The 25,587-nt window shown below is 30.4% G+C and overlaps 1 protein-coding gene and 1 long non-coding RNA gene across 6 annotated transcripts in view; both read left to right on the top strand.

The window, feature by feature from the left end:
• Positions 1–24,075, top strand: part of LOC139515915 (alpha-mannosidase 2x-like) — a 128,758-nt gene extending 104,683 nt beyond the window's left edge. For 2 of the 5 annotated variants that reach the window (XM_071305677.1, XM_071305675.1), the window contains exon 8: positions 18,353–24,075. In XM_071305677.1, the coding sequence (XP_071161778.1) occupies positions 18,397–21,615 (3,219 nt within the window). In that variant the 5' untranslated portion in view covers positions 18,353–18,396 and the 3' untranslated portion in view covers positions 21,616–24,075. Of the gene's footprint in view, positions 1–3,221; positions 3,347–18,352 lie in introns of those variants that run through there. The other 3 variants (XM_071305678.1, XM_071305676.1, XM_071305674.1) reach the window with 2 other exon arrangements.
• On the top strand, positions 11,073–12,292 carry LOC139515916 (uncharacterized). The gene is made up of 2 exons (XR_011662873.1): positions 11,073–11,336; positions 12,141–12,292. It is a non-coding gene; the product is annotated as an uncharacterized lncRNA (long non-coding RNA).
• Positions 24,076–25,587: the final 1,512 nt, after the last annotated feature.

Raw genomic sequence — 25,587 nt, 5'->3', positions numbered from 1 at the left:
GCTACAATTCCACTGATTTATACGATTTTATAAGGCTTGACAGAAGCAGCTTCTCATGAATTCCATGTAGATACTAAAGTTTTGTGCTTTCAATGGTATAAAAAAAACAATTCAAAAGCTTTCAATCCTCTTCTGAAGTAAAGTTTTGTAATATCTACATTAAAAAAAAAGAAGATAAATCTAAGGTATCCGTTGGTTTCCAATTTTTTTTACATTTGAGTTTGTTTTTGTTTTGCTCACGCATTGTTGTCAACATGATGGAATTTAATGTGACTTTTATACAAGTGAGAGGTTAAGCTAGTTTTTGTTAATTGGATTTTTGTGACAAAAATGTCGGTTATTGATTTGGGGATGTACGGGGGGCGGCTGGGCGGCCGGGCGGGCGGCAATCAAATGTTGTCCGTGCATTAACTCATGAACCGTTCAACCAAAGCTTTTAAAATTTTAATATGTTGTTACTGACAACTAAATGAAGGTCAAGTTCAATAAGTTTTGACTTTTACCGTTCAGGAGTTATGGTTCTTGAAAGATTGAAAAATGGAGTTTCCAGTCGTGTCCATGCATTAACTCATGAACTGTTCTACCAAAGCTTCCCAAATTTTAATATGTTGTTACCGATGAGAAAATGGAGGTCAAGTTCAATAATGACGATTTTGACTTTTACGGTTCAGGAGTTATGGTTCTTGAAAGATTGAAAAATGGAGTTTCCAGTCGTGTCCGTGCATTTACGCATGAACTGTTCTACCAAACCTTCCCAAATTTTAATATGTTGTTACCGATGAGAAAATGGAGGTCAAGTTCAATAATGACGATTTTGACTTTTACGGTTCAGGAGTTATGGTTCTTGAAAGATTGAAAAATGGAGTTTCCAGTCGTGTCCGTGCATTTATGCATGAACTGTTCTACAAAAGCTTCCCAAATTTTAATATGTTGTTACCGATGAGAAAATGGAGGTCAAGTTCAATAATGGCGATTTTGACTTATACCGTTCAGGAGTTATGGTTCTTGAAAGATTGAAAAATGGTGTTTCCAGTCGTGTCTGTGCATTTTCTCATAAACCATTCAACCAAAGCTTTTGAAATTTTTATATGTTGTTACTGATGACAAAATAGAGGTCAAGTTCAATAATTACGATTTTGACTTTTACTGTTCAGGAGTTATGGTTTTTGAAAGATTGTAAAATGGCGTTTCCATTCACGTTGTTGCATTTACTAATGAACCATTCAATCTAAGCTTTTCAAATTTTAATATGTTGATACTGACTACAATATGGAGGTCAAATTTGATATTGACGATTTTCACTTTCAGCATTCATCAGTTATGGTTCTTGTGATATTGCCAGGACACAAATAAATGTTAATAAATCCGGTTTGCTGTCGTTGTGACAGCCTCTTGTTTTCTGTTTTAGTTGGTTTGATAGGAACACTACTTGTGATAGATGAATAATATTTTGTAAGAAGTTGCTTTACTATCAGTACATCTCAGTTTGTTCACCTTTTTGATGCAGAGCCACCTATAGGAATGTCAGAAATGTCAGTTGACTTCGGTTTAAACATCAATTATGCTAGTTTAAGTATTGAGTAATGTCAATAATGATCTCAAATTATTGCCATTTTTTCATATGATAATCTCAAATTATTATCAGTAATGTCATATAATGATCTCAAATTATTGTCAGTAATGTCATATAATGATCTCAAATTATTGTCAGTAATGTCATATAATGATCTCAAATTATTGTCAGTAATGTCATATAATGATCTCAAATTATTGTCAGTAATGTCATATAATGATCTCAAATTATTGTCAGTTATGTCATATAAGGATCTCTAATGATTATCAGTAATGTCATATAATCTCAAATGATTGTCAATAACATGATCTCAAATTATTGTCAGTAATGTCATATGTTCACAAGTGATTGTCAGTAATGTCATATATATGATCTCAAATTAATTTCATAAGATCTTGAATTATTGTCAGAAGTGTCATATTATGATCTCAAATTATTGTCAGTGATGTCAATGATCTCAAATTATTGCCAGTAATGTCATGTGATAAATTCAAGAGGTTGTCAGTAATAACATGATTTCAAATTATTGTCAGTAATTTCATATGATCTTAAATTATTGTCTTGCAATGTCATATTATGATCTCAGATGATTGTCAGTAATGTCATATGATATCAAATTATTGTCAGTAATGTTGTGTGATCTCAACTGATTGTCTGTACATGTGATATGATCTTTAATGAATAGTGACTTTTTACTTTAAATAGATTGTTTGTTATGTCATAGCACATCAATCCATTAGTATCATCCCCTTAAATGAATTACCAGTAATATCAGTTGTCAATTACTGTCTTGGCTGTCAGTAATAACAGTACAGGGAATTACTAATTACGGTTAGAACCCATATTTTTTTATGATAAGAAATAAATTTGATTTGGAATTATTTATGTAACTTAGTTTGTCTATAGTTTACTAAACAATTTAATTGCAATTGTGTGTTTTTCCACATCATCTTGATAGATCTCATTATGTCATGGATACAGTTGGTGGTCCAAATTTACATTGTTACAATTGAAGTTGATTGGAGTTGACTCTTAGTAGATTTAATCATTTAATGATTAAATTTATTTGTCATTAATAGCAATTAAATGCATAAATTTCCATTAGAAAGGATATTAAAGGTGTCATATTTTTAAAACTTCATCTTACAGTTTAAAAGCTATTAAGTAAAATGCATGATAAATTTTTCGTCTCAAATTTGCATTGAAAATTACATGGGAAATAGAATACATTCTTACTTTTTAGAAATAGACAGACAGTTTCTTAATCTTATCAAAAATCATATTGATAACAATACAGATTTATTTTCAGGAAAGTATAAAACCGACAGACCATCATGCATTAAAAGGCGTTTCTTGACATAAAACTAATTCTTTTTCACAAGAATTGAAGACTTAATTATTTCAACAAGAAAAATACCTAACAATCAAACCATTTCTTCTACAGATGCATTATTTTCTCATAATGCATAAGGTTGGAATCCATATCTGTCAAAACTGTAAATTTGTAAAAATAAACAGACAGTTGACTCCAATCCTTCAAAGAGTCGTAAAACTCGCATTATATTTATAAAGTTTAACTTACTAATGTGTTTAGAGATGATAGATTTGAAGATGGAGCATTTTTCTTTTGAGAAATGTTTATCTTTATTTTTGAGTGTATGGACAATTATCTCCTCAGTATGATAGCAGATCTCTATGGAATAAGGCATGGTATAGATCAGTAGTATGTTATAGTGTTAGGAATATTACACACACTCACAATGAAGTTTGATGGTAAGGATTTTTATTTTGTTTACAAAGTTTTGAAGAAAAGAAAGAAACATACACTTTTTGATAGTCTTTTTATAAAGGCATCGATCAAGAATATATATTATTTTTTGCTTGGGATTTTCACACCTCTAAAATTAATTTTGATTATACTGATTATTAGTTTTTGTTGAGGAAGTTAATTAGAAAAAAAAGTAGAAAAAAATTAATTCAACTCTAAATCATTTTATTTACAAAAGTATTTTTTGGTTAATGACTAACCGTGAACTTGACACATCTGTTTAAAAAATGGAAAAAAAGTTATTCATTGGATAACATTTATTTATTAAGCATTAATTTACACTTAAATGAATTGTTGGCATTTTGGAAATCTCTGATGATATGTAGGATATTTCATTGCCTTAAAATGAATATTGATGGTCAAGATTTTAATTTCCCTAGCAATTAAAAAAAAAACCAATTGTACTCTTACAAAGAGGTGTTTTTCTGTGTCTTTGGTTTGCTGTCATTGATGATCATTGATGTATTTAATTGCAAAAATCATTGTTTTCAAAGATAAACATTTTATTGAGCAAATTATTGATGATTAAAGAGCTTTTAGCATTTTGCAATGTGATATTTTGCTCAGAAATGCATGCTTCTCTTAATTCATCTGGAAGAATTTTCCTTAACTTTTATTATGAAAATTTAAGTTAAGAATTTGCATGTGCTGCTGAAATTCTGAATAATATTTTATTGAATTAAGTCTTTATCATTTGGGAAGCGTAAAACATTCAAATTATTGACATTCAAATATTAAGAAATGTAGTGAGGTTGTCTCATTTTTTGGTTTTAAATGTATGAGAAAAGTGTATGTCAGTTTTGGAGGCAAACTCCTTTTTATGCCACTATTGCCTAGGAAAAATTCAAAGGTGTTCATGACAATACGGAATAAATTGAGGATTTTGTGGCACTTCACATTTTCTGTTCATATAACATGAAATATTTTCTACTGGTAGTGCGGCATTATTCAACAGAAATCCTAGATTATGTTTATTTGGATATAATTTTTTTTTTAATTAAGACACTTAATATAAAATAGCTTACTTAAAAACATCAAAATAAATGAAGACAGAAGTATCAGAACATTTACAGAAAATCATAAATGGCATGAATATTTGTATTTTGACATTTCTTTTCTAAATTAGAAGTATTTTATATCATTTGTTCTGGAAGACATTGAATTTAGTTGTCTCTTTATATCTTCTATCTTGCTCACTTCTTATTCTATATTTTTAAAACAGGATTCAAGTTTTGAAACAAAACACTTAATCAACAGACATAAAGAATTTGTGTTTTGGCATTTAAGAGTTGTTATCCTTTTATCTTTCGTCAGGTCGAAGTTCAAGCAGGAGATAATTTGTTGTTATTTTGTGATATCCTGACTTGAAATAATACTTTTTTTCAATTTGAAGTGATATACAGATAGTTTATAAATAAAGCAAGTGTATGTACTATATGTAAATGAAATATAAGGTTAAATTTACTTTGAGCTTGGGATTGCATCAGAGATTTAATTAGAGTATTTATTTATCTGTTCTTTATTTAACAGTGAAATATACAATTGCTCTTTTACATAAATGTCCTTTCAGATTGAAAACATTTTGTGTATTCCCATTATTTCAGTACCTAACATCTTTTGTAATGTTTATGAAATCGCTTCGAAGGTGACTCTAGGCTGTCCTCAACCAGAGAGTGTTGGGAGGGCCAGGGGGAAGTGTTTGCAATCTTATTGATGTCCTGTTCCTAATTGTAATTAATTTTGGACTACATGGAAAATTTGCATAAACTTGTAGCCTGTATCTTCTCTCTTTCTAGTAATAACACACCAACTTTGCAAAGATATATTTTATTACATTTAATATTGTGAAAACCAGATTTATAGGTCCTAATTGTGGTTTCAACACGTTTACCTCAGGTTATATGACACATATATATGCATAACATTGCTCCTTGCATACTAAACCTGTATAAAATCATGTCTGGGTTTCATAAAATTGGGCGACTGTAACAAATCATATGAATCATAGAAACTGATTTAAATCGTATAAAATGTGCAGTATTATAAAATAATGATATCTCTTACACAATTATATATTATTACCAAAATGCATACAAACTTTTATACAATACATTTCATGTGGTATGGACATTATTGAAACAGTTTTGATTACTATAATTATCGATACATATACATAGTATGATATATTACTCAGTATTAGAAGTGCTGTGATATCTCAATAGCAGGTCCTGTATCTGTCAAAGGATGGCATTGTCTAGTTTTGTGTATGTGTAATTATATTTAGTCATGTGTTCCATGTTTTCATATTTTTATCAGATACGTAAAATTATGTGCAATATCGGCAACAATTGTTGGCTTGTAATTCTTCACCGTGGTGCTCTATAAAACAGTTATTTCTGGTTTATATAGACTATAAAATATATGTCCCTGCAGCAATTTGTCTTTGAAATATCAAACTATGTTCATATTTCTTAAAAATATTAATAAATTGTGGTCGGTACCAGATGTTTTATAAAAGTTAATTTCTTTGTATTTTTTTTAATATTGGCATATACCTACTCAAGATATCAGTGTCCTAAATGAATGATTTTTTTTAACAAGTTTAAAAGTGTAGATTTGGAATGTAGATATGATCCTTTATAGAAAGTGTTTAAGTGATTTATTTTCTGGTTTTTAATCTTGAATGATAGACATTCTACAAAATCTAGAATTCTTTATCTTTTGCCCTGATAAATTAACATTGAACCCTACAAAAAAATTTAGGAAGAATTTTATTGTCATTGAGTAACAGTAACATATATTTTGAATCAGAGAGGTTATCTAGTGTTTTGAAGCAAGTGCAATTTGGTAGTTTAATATACCTACAGACTTGTGGTATGGATTTTACTCATTGTTGAAGGTCGTATAGTCCTATAGTTGTTGAATTTCTGTGCCATTTGGTCTCTTGTGATGAGTTTCCACACATCTTTTTATTCTGATATTGAGAAGACAAACAAATAAACTTGTTACTATAGTGACCACTTATGTCCTTAAGACTTCAAAGCATTATGGGAAATGTAATTATTTCTCAGACAAGGAATCAAAAGAATGACAATCTAAACATGTAGGGAAAAACAAAACTGCTGCAGACTGATAAAACTCTACAAAGTTTGTCATATATTAGTCTTGCAGCATCCTCAGCAACCTAGATGTTTTCTTTTATAATGGTTCTTACCTCATGCTAGATTCAAGAATATGATGAATTTAGAGATGCAATGAAATCCACAATGAGTTCTAAGAATGACTTTCTTGGACATTCAGTATCTTCTGGAAATTTATTGGTTTTAGTTTTCTGGTAATAAAATTTTACATGCAGGCATTTAGATTGTTGTTCAGGTTCTACTTTCAGACAGGAAGGGAACTGGACTCCTTGTTTTAAATCAAAAACAAAATTCAGATGGAGATAAGAAAAAGAATGAAATAAAACAAAAATATTATCACTTTCTTTCAAATAAATATATGCTCTGACAGAAGTGACAGATGTATTTTAGTGACATTTACTGGTTTTAAATGCAATTGTTTTACTATTAAATACATTTTGTATGTGGTAATCTTTTCAACTCCCATATGCTCTGATGGAAAAGAAGCCTAGCCTGATAATTTTGGATGGTCTGATTAAGTAATTAATCATGGAATAACACACTTCCATGGCCAGTTATCAGTGAATTTTTACTGATGTCTGATTAGAATTAATCAGATAATGTTAAATGATTTGTACTGTAGTTAATTCTATTACTGGGATCATACTAAGGGTGTTACTATAAAACATTCTGTTGTTAATACAAAGGAAGCAGGGGTTATGGACACCTAGTTCCTTTATTTTTGTGGCTACCTCAATACCTGTGAATTTTGATTGATAGATAGAAGAAACTATTATCTTCTAGGATACTATCCTTACAATACATGATAGTTTCGCATAGTTTCGCAAACAATCCTTTAAAAAATTGTACTTTATGGTTCACCTTTACCAAATGTAGACCATGAGACTTGGTACTAATTTGCACTACAATTAATCCACACTTTTAACTGTAATCTTTTACCAACTGCTCATCTTTGAAGAAAGATAAAAAGTATAATCCTGAATCTCTGATACAAATTAGTAGATGTGGTTTGATTACCAATCAGACAATTTTCCACCAGAGATAATAAACAAGAATTTAAACAACTATAGCCCAGGTCACAATAAATCTTCAACAATTAGCAAAACCAGAGTTTAAAGGACAATTATTCAAACAATTATATCTTTTTAACTCATAATGAAACATAAGGATTTCTAAGCTAAGCAGTCCTTTATATCAACTCTTGAAAAATCCACCATTTCTTTAAATGGATGTAAAAAGATATATATCATCAAGAAACATAAAATGACTCTAATTTGCATGATACCTATTTTGCCAATATAAAATTCCTTTAATATCAGAATCTAGGCAGGAATATTCAAATAAACCATAGTGCTTATTTAAGCCAGATGAGTATATCAAAGAATTTCTTTGTCATTTAGTCGTTTGTAGAGAGTTAATTGTCTCATTGGCATCATACCATATCTTCTTATTTTATAACACCATGGTATTAGTGTTGCCAAGTTTGGTTCTAATCAATCTATTTTTTGGTTACTTAATAAGATATTGATAAATTATTCTTTAATGCAATCTTGGAATTTTTGGCCAAGTAAGCACAAAAAAACCTGATATCATTCCTGACCATCTGTAGCTTGGGATAAATGATCTTCTGATCAGCCAGATATCTAACACCATTAAGCCTGTAAGTAAAACTGATCATCCAGTTTCATAGATCAGTGTTTTCTACTGTGTTATCTCCCCTTATCTTGATACATCAAATACTTTTTAACACTTTCATAAAATTTATTACCACATCTTAAAATAGTTGATTGTTTCAAACCTATCAAATTGTTTTATGAATGAATATTTTTAGGCTACTGCAAGATATGTAAAGTTTATCTATCAAAAATAAGGTTTAGACAAATAAAAAAATTAGAATAAAAACTCATTTAAGATAATGTTAGTTCTCAAGAACCTGCATGGCTATAATCATTATCAAAAAAGTGTTTAAAATAAAAAAAAATAAAGCATATTTATAGCTTCATGTAAGCTAGCTGTCCATTTTGGTTAAATCCAATGTTGGCACAAAAAAGGTTTCTAACATACATCAGATTTTCACCAAATCTAGTACATTGATTCCCTATGCATGCATGCTTCTAGGGTGACTTGTTTTCATTAGAAAGGTCATATTTGTAGGTCACATGATAATAATTTTTGATGGAGAGGGAATTTTCTAAGACAGACAATAAAAAGATATCATTTGGACTAAACAAATTAAACTCCTCTTTTCTTCGTGATATATAGGTACAATGCTGCATTATTTGTACTGATATCTTTTCATATCCATTTTCAATAGAAAATAATCAGTAGCACACTTGATTTCTTCAGAATTCCTCCTCTCAAACACAGCAAATTATTTTTTGAGGGTATTAATTTCTCCTTGTCCATCTTTATATCCTGCTTTTCAAAAAGCTGGGAGTTAAAAGTACATCTACTTATACAATACTAAATCATTTTTTGTGAAGGGAAATTGAAATATGTTTCCAATTTTCAAATTAAATGTTAACTTGCAGGCACCTGTCTAACATCATCATTTGACTAAGAGAATTAAGTGTTGTTGACATTATAACTTATGTTTTAATTTATAGAATAAAGAGTTTATGAATTTTACAATAACCTCTGAAATTGGATTAGGATTATATTTCATCATAAATTCACATGGTATCTTTAATATATGTGTAATATAATACACAACACTTATGTTTTCACAGTAGGTCTTGTAACCTACAAAAACTACTCCTAGTCATAAACATAAGTTTTTTGCCAAATAAAAAATGTGTAAAAGAAGTTCAACCAAAATAGATTTACTAATTTAATAGCACATTTCGCATAAAAAATGTTCTGGCTTAAGCAACCTGTCTTATGTATCAGGGAATGAAGATATGAAAACTGTCAAAAAAATGATGAATTTTATTTGGGAAATTGTACAAACACCTGATGGTAGAGTTTAGATTTGCATTTAGAAAGAAAAACAGATCATCAATATGAAATAAGGGGATGCTGTATGATTGCCAATAAAACAACTGTCAAATATAGTCCAAATGAAGCTGATTTAAGGTCAAACAATAGGTCAACATGCAGACTTCCATAATGAGCAAAACATACTCTATATTGAAAAATTTGAAAAAAAACAAATTGCTTATGCTTTAAACAACTTGTATGTGACAGCTTTTCACTTTGCACATTTTCAATTTCTATGCAAAGAAGTCAGCTATATATGGGCTAATGGACACATTATTTAACATGCTTTTAAAATTTTCTTTGATATATGTTTTTTGTATTGATTGCATATATAGCCTCTGATCAATTTGCTCACATCTTTAGCTTTAGAAATAAGATGTCGCTGTTTATGTTCAGAAAAGTTAGATGTGGTATAGCATATTTGTCTTTTAAGGCTACAGGTATGTCGATAGTTTTTTTTCCTCTTAATATAAACAGGTACCTGTGTGGCACTTTTTGTAGGAATTCTCAAAAAGACCCCATTCTAACCAAATTAAAGAGAGCCAAACATCCATAATAAAATTAATGTTTCAATTTCACTTAGTTTCACAGAAAACAAGTTTTCATTTAAAATTGTGAAGTGATTACTTTCAGGTTTTACTAATCCTGATAACAATCTATTTTAGTCACTGTTGAAGCTTGCTTGATTAGAAAATACTTTCAAAAATTATATTACACAGATGTATCTGAACATTTCAGTGTATTCTTTCCAGTAAGATTGATTAGAGTGATCTATCTTACATAGAACTGTGATTTGTAGCGACTTGTTAACTTTATTTTAGGCAGAGGAAATGAAAGTGATATGGTCTGATTCAATATTGTCTGGTTTTCAATGAAGATTTTAGTATTAACATGTGTTTCTGGGAAATTTAAATCCATTTTGTAATCCAGGATAATGTAAATAAAATTGACTTCTGTTTTAGAGATTTAAACTGACACTGGTGTGGGAATAAAAACTTTATTTTCAGTAACAGAACTTTTTCCTTGGGCCATAATGGACCTGGGTTACTATCGATGCTTACTTAAATTTAAAAACTTTGCATGGTTGGATATTTACAACTAGCAGCAAATAAGACGGAGAAATACATTCTTTTAAACCCCCTACATGTATATCAATGCTTTAATTTCGTAATTTAAGGAGGTTCAAATGGGAGTCTTTCCACAAATGCAACAGGATGCTAATTTTATATAAATCTGAACCCTGTTTTGTACTGTATTATACCTCACACAGAGCCAGATTTTGAGCATGCTTAAGAGAAGTAACAGTCCCTACATAAGACATATATATAGCAATCCAACTAGACACATTACTCCAACTCCTGGTGACCAGTCTAGGCTATTCAACTGTTTCTCACTTATACAAAAAGCAGCAAATTTCTATTTTGAAATTTGACTGTTTGACTTTACTGTGGATAGCATCAATTATATTTGCTGACATTGGTTATCACATAACCACAAGGCCACTCAGCAGTTAAAATCATTAAAGAATTTGTATGCCCCCACATAGAGCACTGAAAATCTAAATTAGTCACGATGACTATTCAGTTAGTCAAATATCAGCCGAAAGGTAGTCAAAAGCATATATGACTACCCATCAAGTCATTATGACTACCTGCATGGTCAATTGACTATGTTAGTGGTCACAGCACCACGTGGTGTAGAGTATCGGTTTTCACGCGCACTCTTTCGCGTTCCCTTTGTTCCATAGATTGTGTAGATGTAAACAAACCAGAAGGCACGGAAACTGTTATTTTGTCATATAAACCAATTGTTTAAAGTAAGTATGATATATATTTGTTTTAATTCTAACTTACAAAAATTGAATATAAGAAAAAGGAGTGTATAAATGAAAGTAATATCGGCACATGTTGACGTAACGACAATAAAAAAGGGGGGATATGTATACGGGATATCAATTTTGATACACATACAACGTATTGTCGATTGAAAAGAGTATTTAGCGATATCTTTGTTTCACCTGAGCAAAAACTGTTAAAAATAAACACTGCAATCGATATTCACAACAATGAATTAAAAACTCAAGGTGGCTGTCAAGATCCTGGTGCTTACATTTCAATGCTGTGATATAGGATGGGTGGCTGTCAAGATCCTGGTGCTTACATTACAATGGTGTGTTATAAGATGGGTGGCTGTCAAGATCCTGGTGCTTATATTACAATGTTGTGTTATAAGATGGGTGGCTGTCAAGATCCCGGTGCTTATATCACAATGTTGTGGTATAAGATGGGTGGCTGGCAAGATCCCGGTGCTTACATTACAATGTTGTGGTATAAGATGGGTGGCTGGCAAGATCCCGGTTCTTACATTACAATGTTGTGGTATAAGATGGGTGGCTGGCAAGATCCTGGTGCTTACATTACAATGTTACAATGTTGTGATATAGGATGGGTGGCTGTCAAGATCCCGATGCTTACATTACAAATTAATGGTATAAGATGAGTGATTAAATCACTAGATCAAAGATTTTAAAATTTGTTTTTTCTTTAAACTTTTAACATGACTGATAATCTTGTTTATTGTTATATTTTAGCTTCTAAAATGGTACAATTATATTTTTCAGCAAATGAAGACATTGCTATTTGTATGAACACAGCTGAGAGATTTTTTACCATAGAGAATACCACACTGACACATGCAGAGTTGTTACCGACAAAATATCTGAAATAAACACTTCAAATTAACAATGAGTTTATAATAAATTTATTTTCTTTATTTGATTTTTAGACTTTAATATATGTCACTGAGTAATGGTTACACATGGAAACTTAAGATATAGGAAGTTTTTGCACATTGAACACTTTGTGGTCCTATACTATTGTCATTGTTAGTATTGCTGCTGTGGTATTTTTAATGATATTATATTCCAGATGTATTTGTCAATCCCATGGAAGAGAAACAACAAAAAGTAGAATAACAGAAGAAATGAACCATAACAGAACGAAACGGAATGAAACGCACACAAATTAAATGGTAGAACAAAAAAACACAACACAAATTAAAATAACAGTATAACAGTCGTGACTATTCACAGTAATCATGTTGACTAACCAACATGGTCACTTCCGACTATATCAATCAGTCATATGGACTACCTTCAATTGTCAAACTGACAAATGTGCATAGTCAATTGAACAATTCAATTCGTCATAACGAGTATGACATATAGTCATTTTGACTTCCTAACATAGTCATAATGACCACCCTACTCAGTCAAATGTGACTAACCATCTAGTCAAACGACTAAGAGCATAGTCAAAATGATTAAAGTGCATTGTCATCTAGAGGACAGTCAAAATGACTAATTAAATTGGTCAAATTGACTAATTTAGATTTTCAGTGAGGAGAGGGCATTAAGTTCTACCCTTGTTTTGTATTTTTGTAGAAAAAGTTATGATTATGATTTGAACATTTAAGCTAGATTAAGAGGTTGGAAAAATTTTAAGATGGCAAATGAAACTGGTAGCAATTTAATTTTATAAGTTTAATGATTATAAAGATAACACTTAAATGAATTGAATTAAACTAAAAATAAATAAAAATAAAATGAAATAAAAAAAGCATAAATATTAAGAACTGAATAAATAACTAAAAATAATTCTGTGCTATAGACATGATAGATGTGCATTTACTTGAAAATAGGCAAGATTTAGGGGTTGGCAAAATTGAGAAGATTGCAAATAAAAACAGGTATACTGTAGCAATTTAATAAGTTTTATGATTATAAAGATAACACTTAAATGAATTGAATGAAATTTAACTAAAATAAAATAAATAAAAATGAAATGAAATAAAACATTAATATATAAGAACTGTAAAAATAACTAAAAATAATTCTGTGCTATAGACATGATAGATAATGCATATACTTGAGCAGTAGAGTTAAATGATTATCAGTATAAAGAAGATGTTATCAGTGGATATCTCTCTCCCAAAGGATAGTCTCCTGCCAAGTTTCCATTATATCTCACTGGTAGTATTGTCTTAAACCATCCCCTATAATACTGATAAATATTACTTTATTATGGGTTATTCATATATTTCTGTGGTTAATCCAGGCAGAAAATTATACACTGTTATTCAAGGTTACTGACAGTATACTGATTTAGAATTTGGCAATTGGTTTTTAGGGGGAAATTGGTGGTTTGATGCAAAACCATTTGACTTTTTACTATCTGCACATATTAGATATTAACATTAAATAATAATTAAATGACATGTAATTTTGATAACTCTTTTTAAATATATATCCAACAGTTTTAATCTGTTACATAGGCTCCTTTTTACAGTCATTAGATCCTTGCTTGCCTAAATGTGTTCATTTTGTGGAAAATGCATGGTGACATGAAGGTATGTTCCTTGTGACATCCAATTTTTTTGGGAAAAAGCACCAATTGGAAGATCATGTATGGATCAAGAGTCTAGACAAAAATTACTGAAAATAAACAAACTATATAAATAACTTGTTAAATAAGATTAGACAGAGATTATCCAATATATACTATCAAATCCAGAATCTTAAATGCACAAAAAACACTGTGATTTAAACAAAGACAGCCTCTAACAAGTTTTACAATTTCTTACCAGGACATTGCATATGGTGGGATTAGAGTTGTTCTTTATATTTAATTAATAATTGATGCATTATTCTTACTTATAACTTCATGGAAAATGATTTGTGTATCCTATCTTTAGAGTAAGAATTTTTCTAATTGTTTTGCTATCAATTTATGTGGATTTGGAAATTTGTTGCTGAAAACAAGTATAGCAAACTGAAAATTTGAATATATTTTAGATGATTCTTAGATTAACCAACAGTTATGTTTATCTGTCAAAATGGAAGCATTTTTTTCCCTAACCTTTAATTCCAATTGTTAGATACAAGCATTAGCCTTTCAAAAAGGGCTAGTCGACTCTGAAAATGGAAAGTGCTCTCACTTTGTAGATTAATTCATTTACTAGAAATGCCACGTGCATCAATCAACAAATTTTACCACACACGTAAGGTCACACGTTATGAAGTAGTATATATCGTTAAACGTTGTTGTTTACGAAACTCCAGAAGATTCGACTATTTATAGATAAAAGTTACCTGTGTACCAATACATGTATCATGAATATGCATGATTAATGACCAGGCAAAATCTAATTGCTAAAATAGAGAGGACAAATCCTATACTCTACTAGATTGAAGGACATTTACTAGGTTTGGATTGTCCTAACCAATCAATAAACTTTGATTATTCAGGTCTCGTAATATCTTCCAATCAGGTAGTAAGAAAAATTCATGCACTGACTGTCCATCGTTCAAATTCTTAATATCGACTCCTAGGAGTTGATAATGAATTCATAGTATTCCTCTGTTTCAACTTGAGTTATCTCCCATTGTTCAATGAATTATTGTTTTTAAAGAAAAAACTAGCTGTTTTTTGGTTAATGTAATTAGGTTAATTCAGGCTGTAAATTTGCTTTTAGGGATTGTTTCTCATTTTGTTCTTGCCCCCCTTTATATGTGTATAATAGGGTATGTGTGTAATAGGGTATGGTCCTAAGGGTTTATTTAATTATTTAAGGTTATATAGTGATTGATAATTGTCCACATCTTTTTGGTGAATAGCTTCTTTTTTTCTAAATCTATACTTTGCAACAAACTATGTTTTCAATTTCTGGGAGTTTTTATAAGAAAACTATGAAGGTTTGTTTAGCTTCTATACTTATTTATTGATTTATTTGATTACTTCAGCTTTTCCAGTTTTTATATTTTTCATCAATAAAACTATTATTTGGGAAAGTTTTTTTCAAATTAAATCTTTCGTTTTGTTAGAAGATTGCTATACGATATAACATGTATTTAAGTGATAAGAATTTCCAAGGTTTTAACTTGTCTATCTTTTCATCAGAGAGAGAATATTTCATCATGATGAGTGCTATTTTAAAAGTACATATCTTAAAATGGACAGTTTGTTTAGGTTAGGCGATGTTATGCCAGTGGGAAACTTTGATAATTGTGTTTTGATACGGAGGTATTTTTCAACATTCCTCCCCATTTTGTTGATATTTAGTAAGTTGATAACTGTTGAAAAACATATGTTTGACTGTGATGTTTAACGGTTAAGTAAACATGGCTGTCTGATGGAGGATTACTCAGATGAGAGATAGGCAGGAGGGGTTCTGATAAAACAAGGGTAATCTTATACCTTTTTAGTTTGGAGGAGAAACACCTGTAAATTAAGGGGAGGGTAATGAAACTGAAAGGGACAGTATATAAAGGTGTTCTTATGAAAAGGGGATATTTTTATTTTCATTTAGTCTGTATACTTTACTGTAGAAATTTAGAGAGTAATTAGGCCAAATAAAATAGTATGTGTGGTTCCAGTTACATCCAAAAAAAATTAGGGTAGATAGGTAGGTAGGGATTTTTTTTTTATTTTATGTTATTTTTTTACATTGAGTCTTTGGGAGCAACATTCTGACTTTAACAGTGCTTCATGGAAAATGACAAAAAAATCTTTAGGGTAGGCTAATTTTATGACTAAAAAGTAGGGTAGGTATAGGGTAACTGGAACCACACATATATTTTTATTTGGCCTTAGAAGAGGTGGAGGTGGTTCTGATTAGTTAGTATACAGTTCATATACAAGATGATCAGAGAGGGGCAGGATGACTCCTGATGACTTTTTTTTGTGGGTATAGGGGATGTTTATTTTCTTTTGAAAGATTGGTTGACTTAAGTTGTCTAATAAATGTTTTAGTTTCAATAGAGAAGTGAATAGTTTTTTCCATTGAAATTTTGGGATGGAGATTTCTGGTTCCGGTTTGTTATGATAGTAAATGTTTGTCAAGATAAAAAATAGTTATTTTGTGTGTGCAGATTTTTGCACAAAGGTTAAATTGCATTACTTTTCATTTTCCACTGACTTTAAAATGTTAATCCATTGGTGTTATTGGTTATAGAAAACCTAAATATAAATACTATTATAGATTAAAAAAAAAAACGCTTTGTTCCTTTGTATTCTTGGACCATTACCTGAAACAGCTGGTTTAAAAATTTGGAACAGAAGAAAGGGCACCAATTGAAACAATAGACAAAATTGTGGATTTATAGGGGTTGCTTTAAGTTCTCTTTATTGAGATGCATTTATGGTTAATCTAGACTTTACCTATACCACTCCAAAATTTATTTAGTTTGGGGTTCTTTCCCCCCTTTTTCAGAATCCTTGATCCATATTAAACTGATAATGATATATATTTTTGATTACGACATTACAGAGAAATGATACCCTTTCCCCCTTTTTCAGAATCCTTGATCCATATTTAACTGATATATATAATGATATATATTTTTGATTACGACATTACAGAGAAATGATTCCCTTTCCCCCTTTTTCAGAATCCTTGATCCATATTTAACTGATATATATAATGATATATATTTTTGATTATGACATAACAGAGAAATGATGCCCTTTCCCCCTTTTTTCAGAATCCTTGATCCATATTTAACTGATAATGATATATATTTTTGATTATGACATTACAGAGAAATGATATTGAACAGAATATCTTTTAACAGGTAGAGTGCATACACCTGTTTCAGAGGGCAAATAAATCTTACATGAAAATATAACAACAGGTAAAAATAAACCATGGGAAAATATTTAAAGCTGAAAAAACATGATAAGAAAAGCTGTTATGTTTTGTTTTTTGTTTCAAAGTTTAGATTTAGATAATGTAATATAATTGATAGGAGCCAATTTTTATGTCATTATTTGAGAGAAGTTCTCGACATGACATTAGTAAGATTTAAATTGATTGTGTAACAGTTATCAAGGAAACATGTCAGCTCATTTACACAAATAGATACCATTTGTTCTGCTACTGATCAAGATACTAGAAAGGGATTGAATACCGTTACTTGATCACTACATTAGCTTATAATCGTACATGCTTATAATGCTTGTCTTAGCTTATGCCTGGTTTACACAAACATTTAATTTGAATTGAATTCCAATAGAATGCGAAATAGCGTTCACACACTCTTCTTTTTTAATTAGAATTGATTCCAATTGGGTAATTAGAATTAAAAGTTAACGGTGTTGGGACACTCACACACAGTAAAGCGAAGTCACCGCTCATTGCAATTCAAACTATAATTAACGTTAGGATGTAAAACGTTTCGAATGCCAATTAAACTAAATAGAATTACGTGGGAACTCAGAACTACATCTTTTTTAGTTTTAAAAAAAGTAAAATAACAAATATAGCACACTCCGAAGAAAATCCAAACAGAAAGTTCCTTAATAAATCATCAAACAAATGGAAAACAAATGTCATATTCCTGACTTAGTACAGGCATTTCATTATGTAGAAAATGTTGGATTATAACTGTTGGTCTCTCACAATGCCATTAAAAATAATCCTAATTCTCATCAAACTCTTTGTTTTTAAATTATGAGGAGGGGAGATTTTATTTATTGATTCTTTTAACCAATTTAAAAAAAAAAACTTTGCAAATGAAGCCAAAATACATGTAGTAAGGAATACCTGTTTTGGCCTTATTTAAAGTTTTTTGCCCATTTAGTAATTTGGTCTGCCGAGGATGTCTGATAATTGGTTTACTTGTACATTAACTACTTGGGTTTTGGAGAACGAAAAGCCAACCATCATGCAATTTGGTTATTTTGAAAAACAATTGACTTTTGGTTTGTACATAAACTTAGATCTTGTTTAATTGATATGATGATTTTAAGCTAACATGTCATTGTTTTTTTCCAGGCTGGTTGGAGAAGCCTTTGTTTCTATGGCAACAAGATGGCAGCATGAAATTTCAGCAGCGTCTTGTATGTATTGCAGCTTCAAGTATAATTGTTGTCGTTTATCTGATATTCCTTGCAAACGTTCACCTTGTGAGTCTCCATGGCCAAGATTCAGAACAGATAAAAGTCAGTCTCCGTGAATCTCCTCTTCATCTAACTAATTATGATTGGCAAGAACCAGACCAACAGCAGTGCCGTGTGCTGGACAACCTCGAGTCATTTTCCAACTTGACATCGCTGTATCTCCGTGACAAAGCTAAATATGATACGCTTAGCAATGGACAGTATGAACTGCCAACCAAATCATACGATCCCGACGACATTCCAGAAAAATTAAACGTTATTTTGATTCCACATTCTCACAATGATGCTGGTTGGCTGCGGACTTTGGAAGAATACTATATTTATACGACAAAGAAAATTCTAAATAACATGGTGATTAAATTAAAACAATATCCAAATATGACTTTTGTATGGGCAGAGACAGTGTTTCTCAGTATGTGGTGGAATGAACTGGAAGACGATACGAAAGTTCATGTTCGGAATTTAGTGAAGCGTGGACAGTTAGAGATTGTGTTAGGGGGCTGGGTAATGCCAGACGAAGCCTCGACTCATTATGTTTCAGTGATCGATCAACTGATGGAAGGACATTTATGGCTATACGAAAATTTACATGTAAAACCTCAAAACAGCTGGTCCATAGATCCATTTGGACATTCTGGGACAGTACCATATATACTTAAGAAATCAGGCATAGATAATATGGTCATACAAAGAATTCATCAAGCAACGAAAAGTGCCCTTGCATCAGTTAAAAGTTTGGAGTATAAATGGCATCAACCATGGGATACATCGGGAAAATATGATATTTTATGTCATGTGATGCCGTACATGTTATATAGTATTCAATATACATGTGGACCTGATCCATATGTTTGTTTTCAATTTGATTTCCGCCATTCTGATAATCCTGAGAAAAAGGCCTTTGCCAAAAGGAAAATAACAGGTGCAAATATTGATAAAATGGCCAATTTCTTATACCAGCAATTCCGTAAGAAATCTAGCTTGTATGAGTATAATACAATTCTTGTGCCAATAGGGGATGATTTTAGATATGATTCTTTACACGAATGGGATGAACAATACAATAACTACCAACAATTAATGAGGTATTTAAATTCTAGAAAAGATTGGAACATCAATGTTCAGTTTGGAACAGTTGCTGATTATTTTTCACTTCTCAAAAGAGAAAGTAAGAAAAAGAATTTTCCAACATTGGCAGGAGATTTTTTTCCGTACTCTGATCAAAATTATCTTTATTGGACTGGATTTTACACTACAAGGCCATTTGATAAACGCTTCTCACGTGAAGTTGAATCAAATTTGAGAACAGCTGATATTCTCAATACCCTTGCATTTGGTTATTGTAACAAATGGAATGTAAAGTTTGCACACTCTCATGAAACAGCTTCACTATTACAACAGGCCAGACGACACTTGGGTCTATTTTTACATCATGATGCAATAACAGGAACATCAAAAGATTATGTTATGGAAAATTATGAAAGCAAACTTTTAGAAGCTTATAATGACACCCAAAAAGTTATGAGTATGGCTCTGCAGACTTTATTGACAAAAGGAAAATTCACTTCTCCACTCATTCTGTCACCAGAACTTGTTCGACAAAAATTTAATGTAGGAACAAGTCAAAGGACCATCTCAATTTCTGATTCAGGAACTACCATAGTAGTGTTCAATCCATTACCTAAAAATAGAAATATGTTAATTTCTTTGATAGTAAGCAATGATGATTTACAAGTTTTGGATAAAAATATGAAAATAATGTCATATCAATTAAATCCAGTATGGATTTCGAAAGTTTCTGTTTCTAGATCAAAGTTTGAAATAACATTTTTGGTAGAGTTACCTCCACTTGGAATACACACATTTTTATTGAGAAAAGGTGATTGTAAGGAAATGTATCCTTCTTTACTGAGTGTTTATAATTCAATGGAATTAGATGTAGCACCAAATTTAAAGTTTGCTCAGAATCGTCCAGTATTCCAACCAAAACAAAGTCAGAAATTACGAATAGAAAATGACTTTATTTTGGGAGAGTTTGACCCTGTTACAGGACTCTTACAGAAAGTGCTAGACAAAAGGACAGGAAATGTTACAAACATACAAATACAATTTATGTATTACACTTCAAGAGGTAGTGGTGCATATATATTTTTTCCAAAAGGGGAGGCAGATCCGTTACCTAATGTCTGGGGTCAGCCAGTTGTACGTGTAACAGAAGGGCCCCTTATGTCAAAGATCGAAGTTTTACATCCGATAATTCATCATACAGTTATTCTTTACAAAGTGCCAACAGAACAAGGCCAAAACTTTCATATACAGAATGTGGTAGATATGCATGCATCCAAAACAAAAGATTGGGAAATTATAATGAGATTGCACACTGACGTTATGAACGAAAATCTCCAGTATTATAGTGATCAGAATGGGTACCAGTTGATAAAACGTAGAACTAAATCAGAAATTGGAATAGCAGCTAACTATTTCCCTATGACTACTATGAGTATTATTGAGGATTCTGCCAAACGTGTAACTGTCCATGCAGGACAAGCTCATGGTGTGGCAAGTTTAAAACAAGGAGAATTAGAAATGATGTTAGATAGACAGTTAATGTATGATGATAATAAAGGACTTGGACAGGGGGTTACAGACAACAAACCAACACTTAGTGAATTCATTTTACAGATAGAATATAGAGATAACACAGAACCTGAACCAATGACAACATCTTCTTCATTATCAGCCATGATCATTAATGAAGCACTTCAGCAACCACCTGTCGTGTTCTATACAACAATTAACTCTGAGGTCATTAGACCAAACTTTGATGTAGCAAGTCAGTCTTTACCCTGTGATATCTCATTGGTCAGTTTGAAAAACTTAGTGAACTCTGACCTTGATTATGACGGGACAAGTTTAATTTTACATCGTAGAGGATATAAATGTGGATTTAATGCAAATTATCTTCAGTGTCCTTTAAGTAAGGATGTAACTTTGTCTTCCATTTTACCAGACTTGACAATTAGTGATGCAAGAGAGACAACTCTAACACATCTGTACAACAGAAGTAAAGCACTGGTAGTAAAAGATCCTTTGAACATTCCTGTAATGGAACTAGCAACCTATAAAATCAATCTGTGATTGTTTGTTAAATTTAATTTATGTTCTATTTCATGTCTAGATATTTTCTAATATTTCAAACATCTGGGAAAAAGGAGGCTATAAAAGTTAAACCTCTTGTTTCATGTCCAAATATTTTCTAATATTATATTTCAAACACCTTGGAAAAGGTAGGCTGTAAAAGTTAAATGTCTGTTTCATGTCAAAATATTTTCTAATATTTCACACACCTCAGAAAAGATAGGATCAAAAAAGTTAAACCTCTATTTTGAAGTTTATCAGAAATCTTTAAATCTGTATTCTCTTTAGGATTTATAGCTTCCTTCTGATGTACAATGATATGTTTGATCATGTATTCTGATATAATTGAATAACACATCTTTATTATTTTATCATGTAGAACTTTTGTACATGCACTTGTTGCAAAAGTGTGTTGTTAATTAGGGGAATTGTGATTGATATCCTTTTTTATCGCACCGCAGGTAAAATATCATGTTGTGATTGGTTGAACGCCCTCACATGGTGACCCCCTATGAGACCGTAGGGGGTTAGTAAATTTCATGAGGGTTCATGACACGTTTATGGTGACATCATCTATTAATGTTGTTGTGTTTCATTGTTTATTTTTCAACATAACGCAGCAGAAAAAGTCCAGCGTGCGATAAATTCGTTATACGGTTAACTACTGACCCCCTACAGACCATAGAGGGTGAATAAAATCCATAGGGGATTCGGCCCCTATGAATTTTACTAACCCGCTATTGATCTGTAGGGGGTCAGTAGCGAACCATATAACTTATAGAAATGAGAATATGTGTGATAAAAAAGGGGCATATCAAACGTGAAAAATCAGACATTACATACTTTGTTGGCAAAATCTTGTAAAAAAGGGAAGATTTATTATTATATAATATAAGGACAAATTCAGTTAATCATGTGAGTCCCTTTGCAACTTGTGTACTTTTATACGCAATATGCATGTTTGAACAGGAACACTTTGATTTGTGATGTATATTTATTATTTGTAATGACAAATTATGGTGCTTCCATTTGTTAATTCCTAAGTCATTTCACAGCCTTTGTGTAGAACTGTGTTTGAAAAAAATCATTCAAATTGGAGTTTGTAAAATTCCTTAATAACATTTTTTTTTCACATTTGATTAAAGTATTTAATATTTCTTAAATGCAGGCAAGACAAAACCGTGTATTTATAGGTCTAATATTAATACAGGTTTATTTTAAATGTAACCAAAGTAGTTTATGACCAATAGGTATTAAAATGATAAATCCAATAATAAAGTTCACCAAAGATTGAGAATGTTTTAAGGACAACTTCTGGTAATAACAATATTTTTAAGATAAATTACTTAGCTACGGTTTGGCAATCATGTACAACATAGAATTAGGTTCTTCATGTTTTTAGTCAATATAAACTTTTCAAGTCTTTTATTGCCTTCCCTCTTTAAAAGTCAATTGTCAATTTCTTCTGCAAAAAGTATATATAAACTCTCTATTGAAAATTTTGTTTTCGGATAGAAACTGTTGATTCAAATCATACATGATATGATTTAATTCCATTGTATTTACATATGAAAATCACTTAATAAATACAGTTGTGATGGAAGAAATCTGTCAGAAAGCCATGTTGAATCATATAATAATAGGATTCTCTAGGTAATTGTTAAATGTTAAGAGTTACAGCCGTTATCTGATTTATATCTAACTATAAAAAGAAATATCTATCAATATAATCAACATCAAGTGGCGATGATTCAGTTAAAATCAGAATTTATCAAGTATGGGTAATGGGAGATAACTCAGTTTTAAATCAGATTTTATCAAAGTATGGGAAAAGGGAGATAAGTCAGATTTATTCTTGGATTAGTGTGGGAAAAGAGTGATAAGTCTGAATTATTCTTGGATTAAAGTATTTGTAGAATAAATTTTTCCTACATTTATTTAATTTTTAATGCAGAACTGATCTGTCTTGCAAATAAGTTTATTATTTTTATGTTGATGTTTTTATTGATAAGAGAATAGAAAAAGGTCTATTTAATATTTTTAGCTTTTGTATGTGCAATAAAAGGGTGCTATAAACAGAAGCTGTGAAATGAACGAAAACATTCCATGTATTGAAATGTGTATATGTTATTAAAAGATGTATTTTATTATATTGTTTCTGTCTTTTTTTTTGTGAGTTATGTCCCTTTGTTGTCATTGCAATTTTTTGCATCATGATTTTTTTTTCCATCATTTTTTTGTATGATTATTTTATGTTGATATATTTGTTAATGTAATTAAAAATAGATTATTGTCACCAGTAAAAAGTCAAAATGATTCGATGGAAAAAATAAAACTGTTTATTAAATAAATATAAGAATCCTGTAATGTACTTAGGAACTGCAAATATTTCCTTGCCAATTATTTTTAGAAATCTGTAACAGTATTAGCAAAAATGTGTGCTTGTTTGATGGTTAGTGGCCGGAACTGCAAATATTTCCTTGCCAATTATTTTTAGAAATCTGTAACAGTATTAGCAAAAATGTGTGCTTGTTTGATGGTTAGTGGCCATTTTTCATGTACCTCCTTTTTATACTACCGCAAAATTGAAATTTTTTGGTCGTATATTGGTACCCCCTTTTTCTGATTTCTTTTGATTTTTGAGGACACGTACACACTTGCGATGTTCTATTTTCATACAATGACATATATTATGTATAGATTATGGTATACTATGCTTAATATCATATGGATTTTTTTATATATTGAATAGCTTTACCATTGTATCTACGCAAATTTTTTTATATAGTTTTTTAATCCATAACTAACAATACATAAACTCATGTCTCATTGGTTTCTTTGATCAGCTGATTGTAGTCATTAACAATGTACATTTCCTTTGCGTTTTATCATTTACAATTACAAATTTTATAGCTAAAAATCAAACAGAACGCTAAAAGCAGATTATTTATAGATTAAAAACGACAAATAATTACAGTTTTGTTCCTTCTACATGAACTTATTGTCCTGAAATCATAATTAATATTTTTTATTAAAGAAATAATATTTGTCAAGGGTATGTTGGGACTACATCGATCATGCAATTAATAACTTCCCAGCATTATATATATGATAATATATACGTAAGAACTCATAGAGTAAGACTATCTAAAACTTTATTATCTGGGTTTAAAGTAATCATATTTTTTTAGTAGGAATAAATGGTTTTATGTTTTTACACCTTTTAATGACCAAATCAATATGATATATGCAAAAACAGTTAATTAGTTGATGTGAAATATCATATAATTATATACTAATTTTATTTACCACAAAAAAGAAATTTATACTTTTAGTATCACAGTTATAATTTTCAGATCATATAAATATCTCTAATTTAAATTAAATGAATAATACCTTATTTTCAAGTAAATAGTCTAGTTTAATAATGAATAATCTCTAAATTTCTCAAATAAATAATATCTAATTCTCAAATAAATAATCTCTAATTCTCAAATAAATAATCTCTAATTCTCAAATGAATAATATCTAATTCTCAAATAAATAATCTCTAATTCTCAAATAAATAATCTCTAATTCTCAAATAAATAATCTCTAATTCTCAAATAAATAATCTCTTCTTTTAATATGAATAATCTCTAAATTTCACATAATTAAACTGCAAAATCTCCCTGAAACAATGTAGGAGTACCTGCTAATTAAAGTACCATTCTCATGCATATATACATTTTACTCTTGGGAATACATTAATCTTTTATGTAAACAAATCATCAAGTAAGACTATCTATATCTATATATCTGGGCTGTAAATAAATAATATATTTTTTAAAGTAGACATAAAATGGTTTCATGCTTTTTTATCCTTCATGGTCAACAAATATCTCTATGGACACAGTGAAAAGCAATATACAGCAAGTAACTTTATGGTGATTCCTTTTCAGGGATCAGATTTAAACAAATTTTATAAAGTTT

This window comes from Mytilus edulis, chromosome 3 (assembly GCF_963676685.1).
Source record: "Mytilus edulis chromosome 3, xbMytEdul2.2, whole genome shotgun sequence".
Taxonomy (NCBI): Eukaryota; Metazoa; Mollusca; class Bivalvia; order Mytilida; family Mytilidae; genus Mytilus; species Mytilus edulis.
The sequence above is the reverse complement of the archived record's forward strand: the minus strand, read 5'-3'. Positions and strand labels throughout refer to the sequence as shown.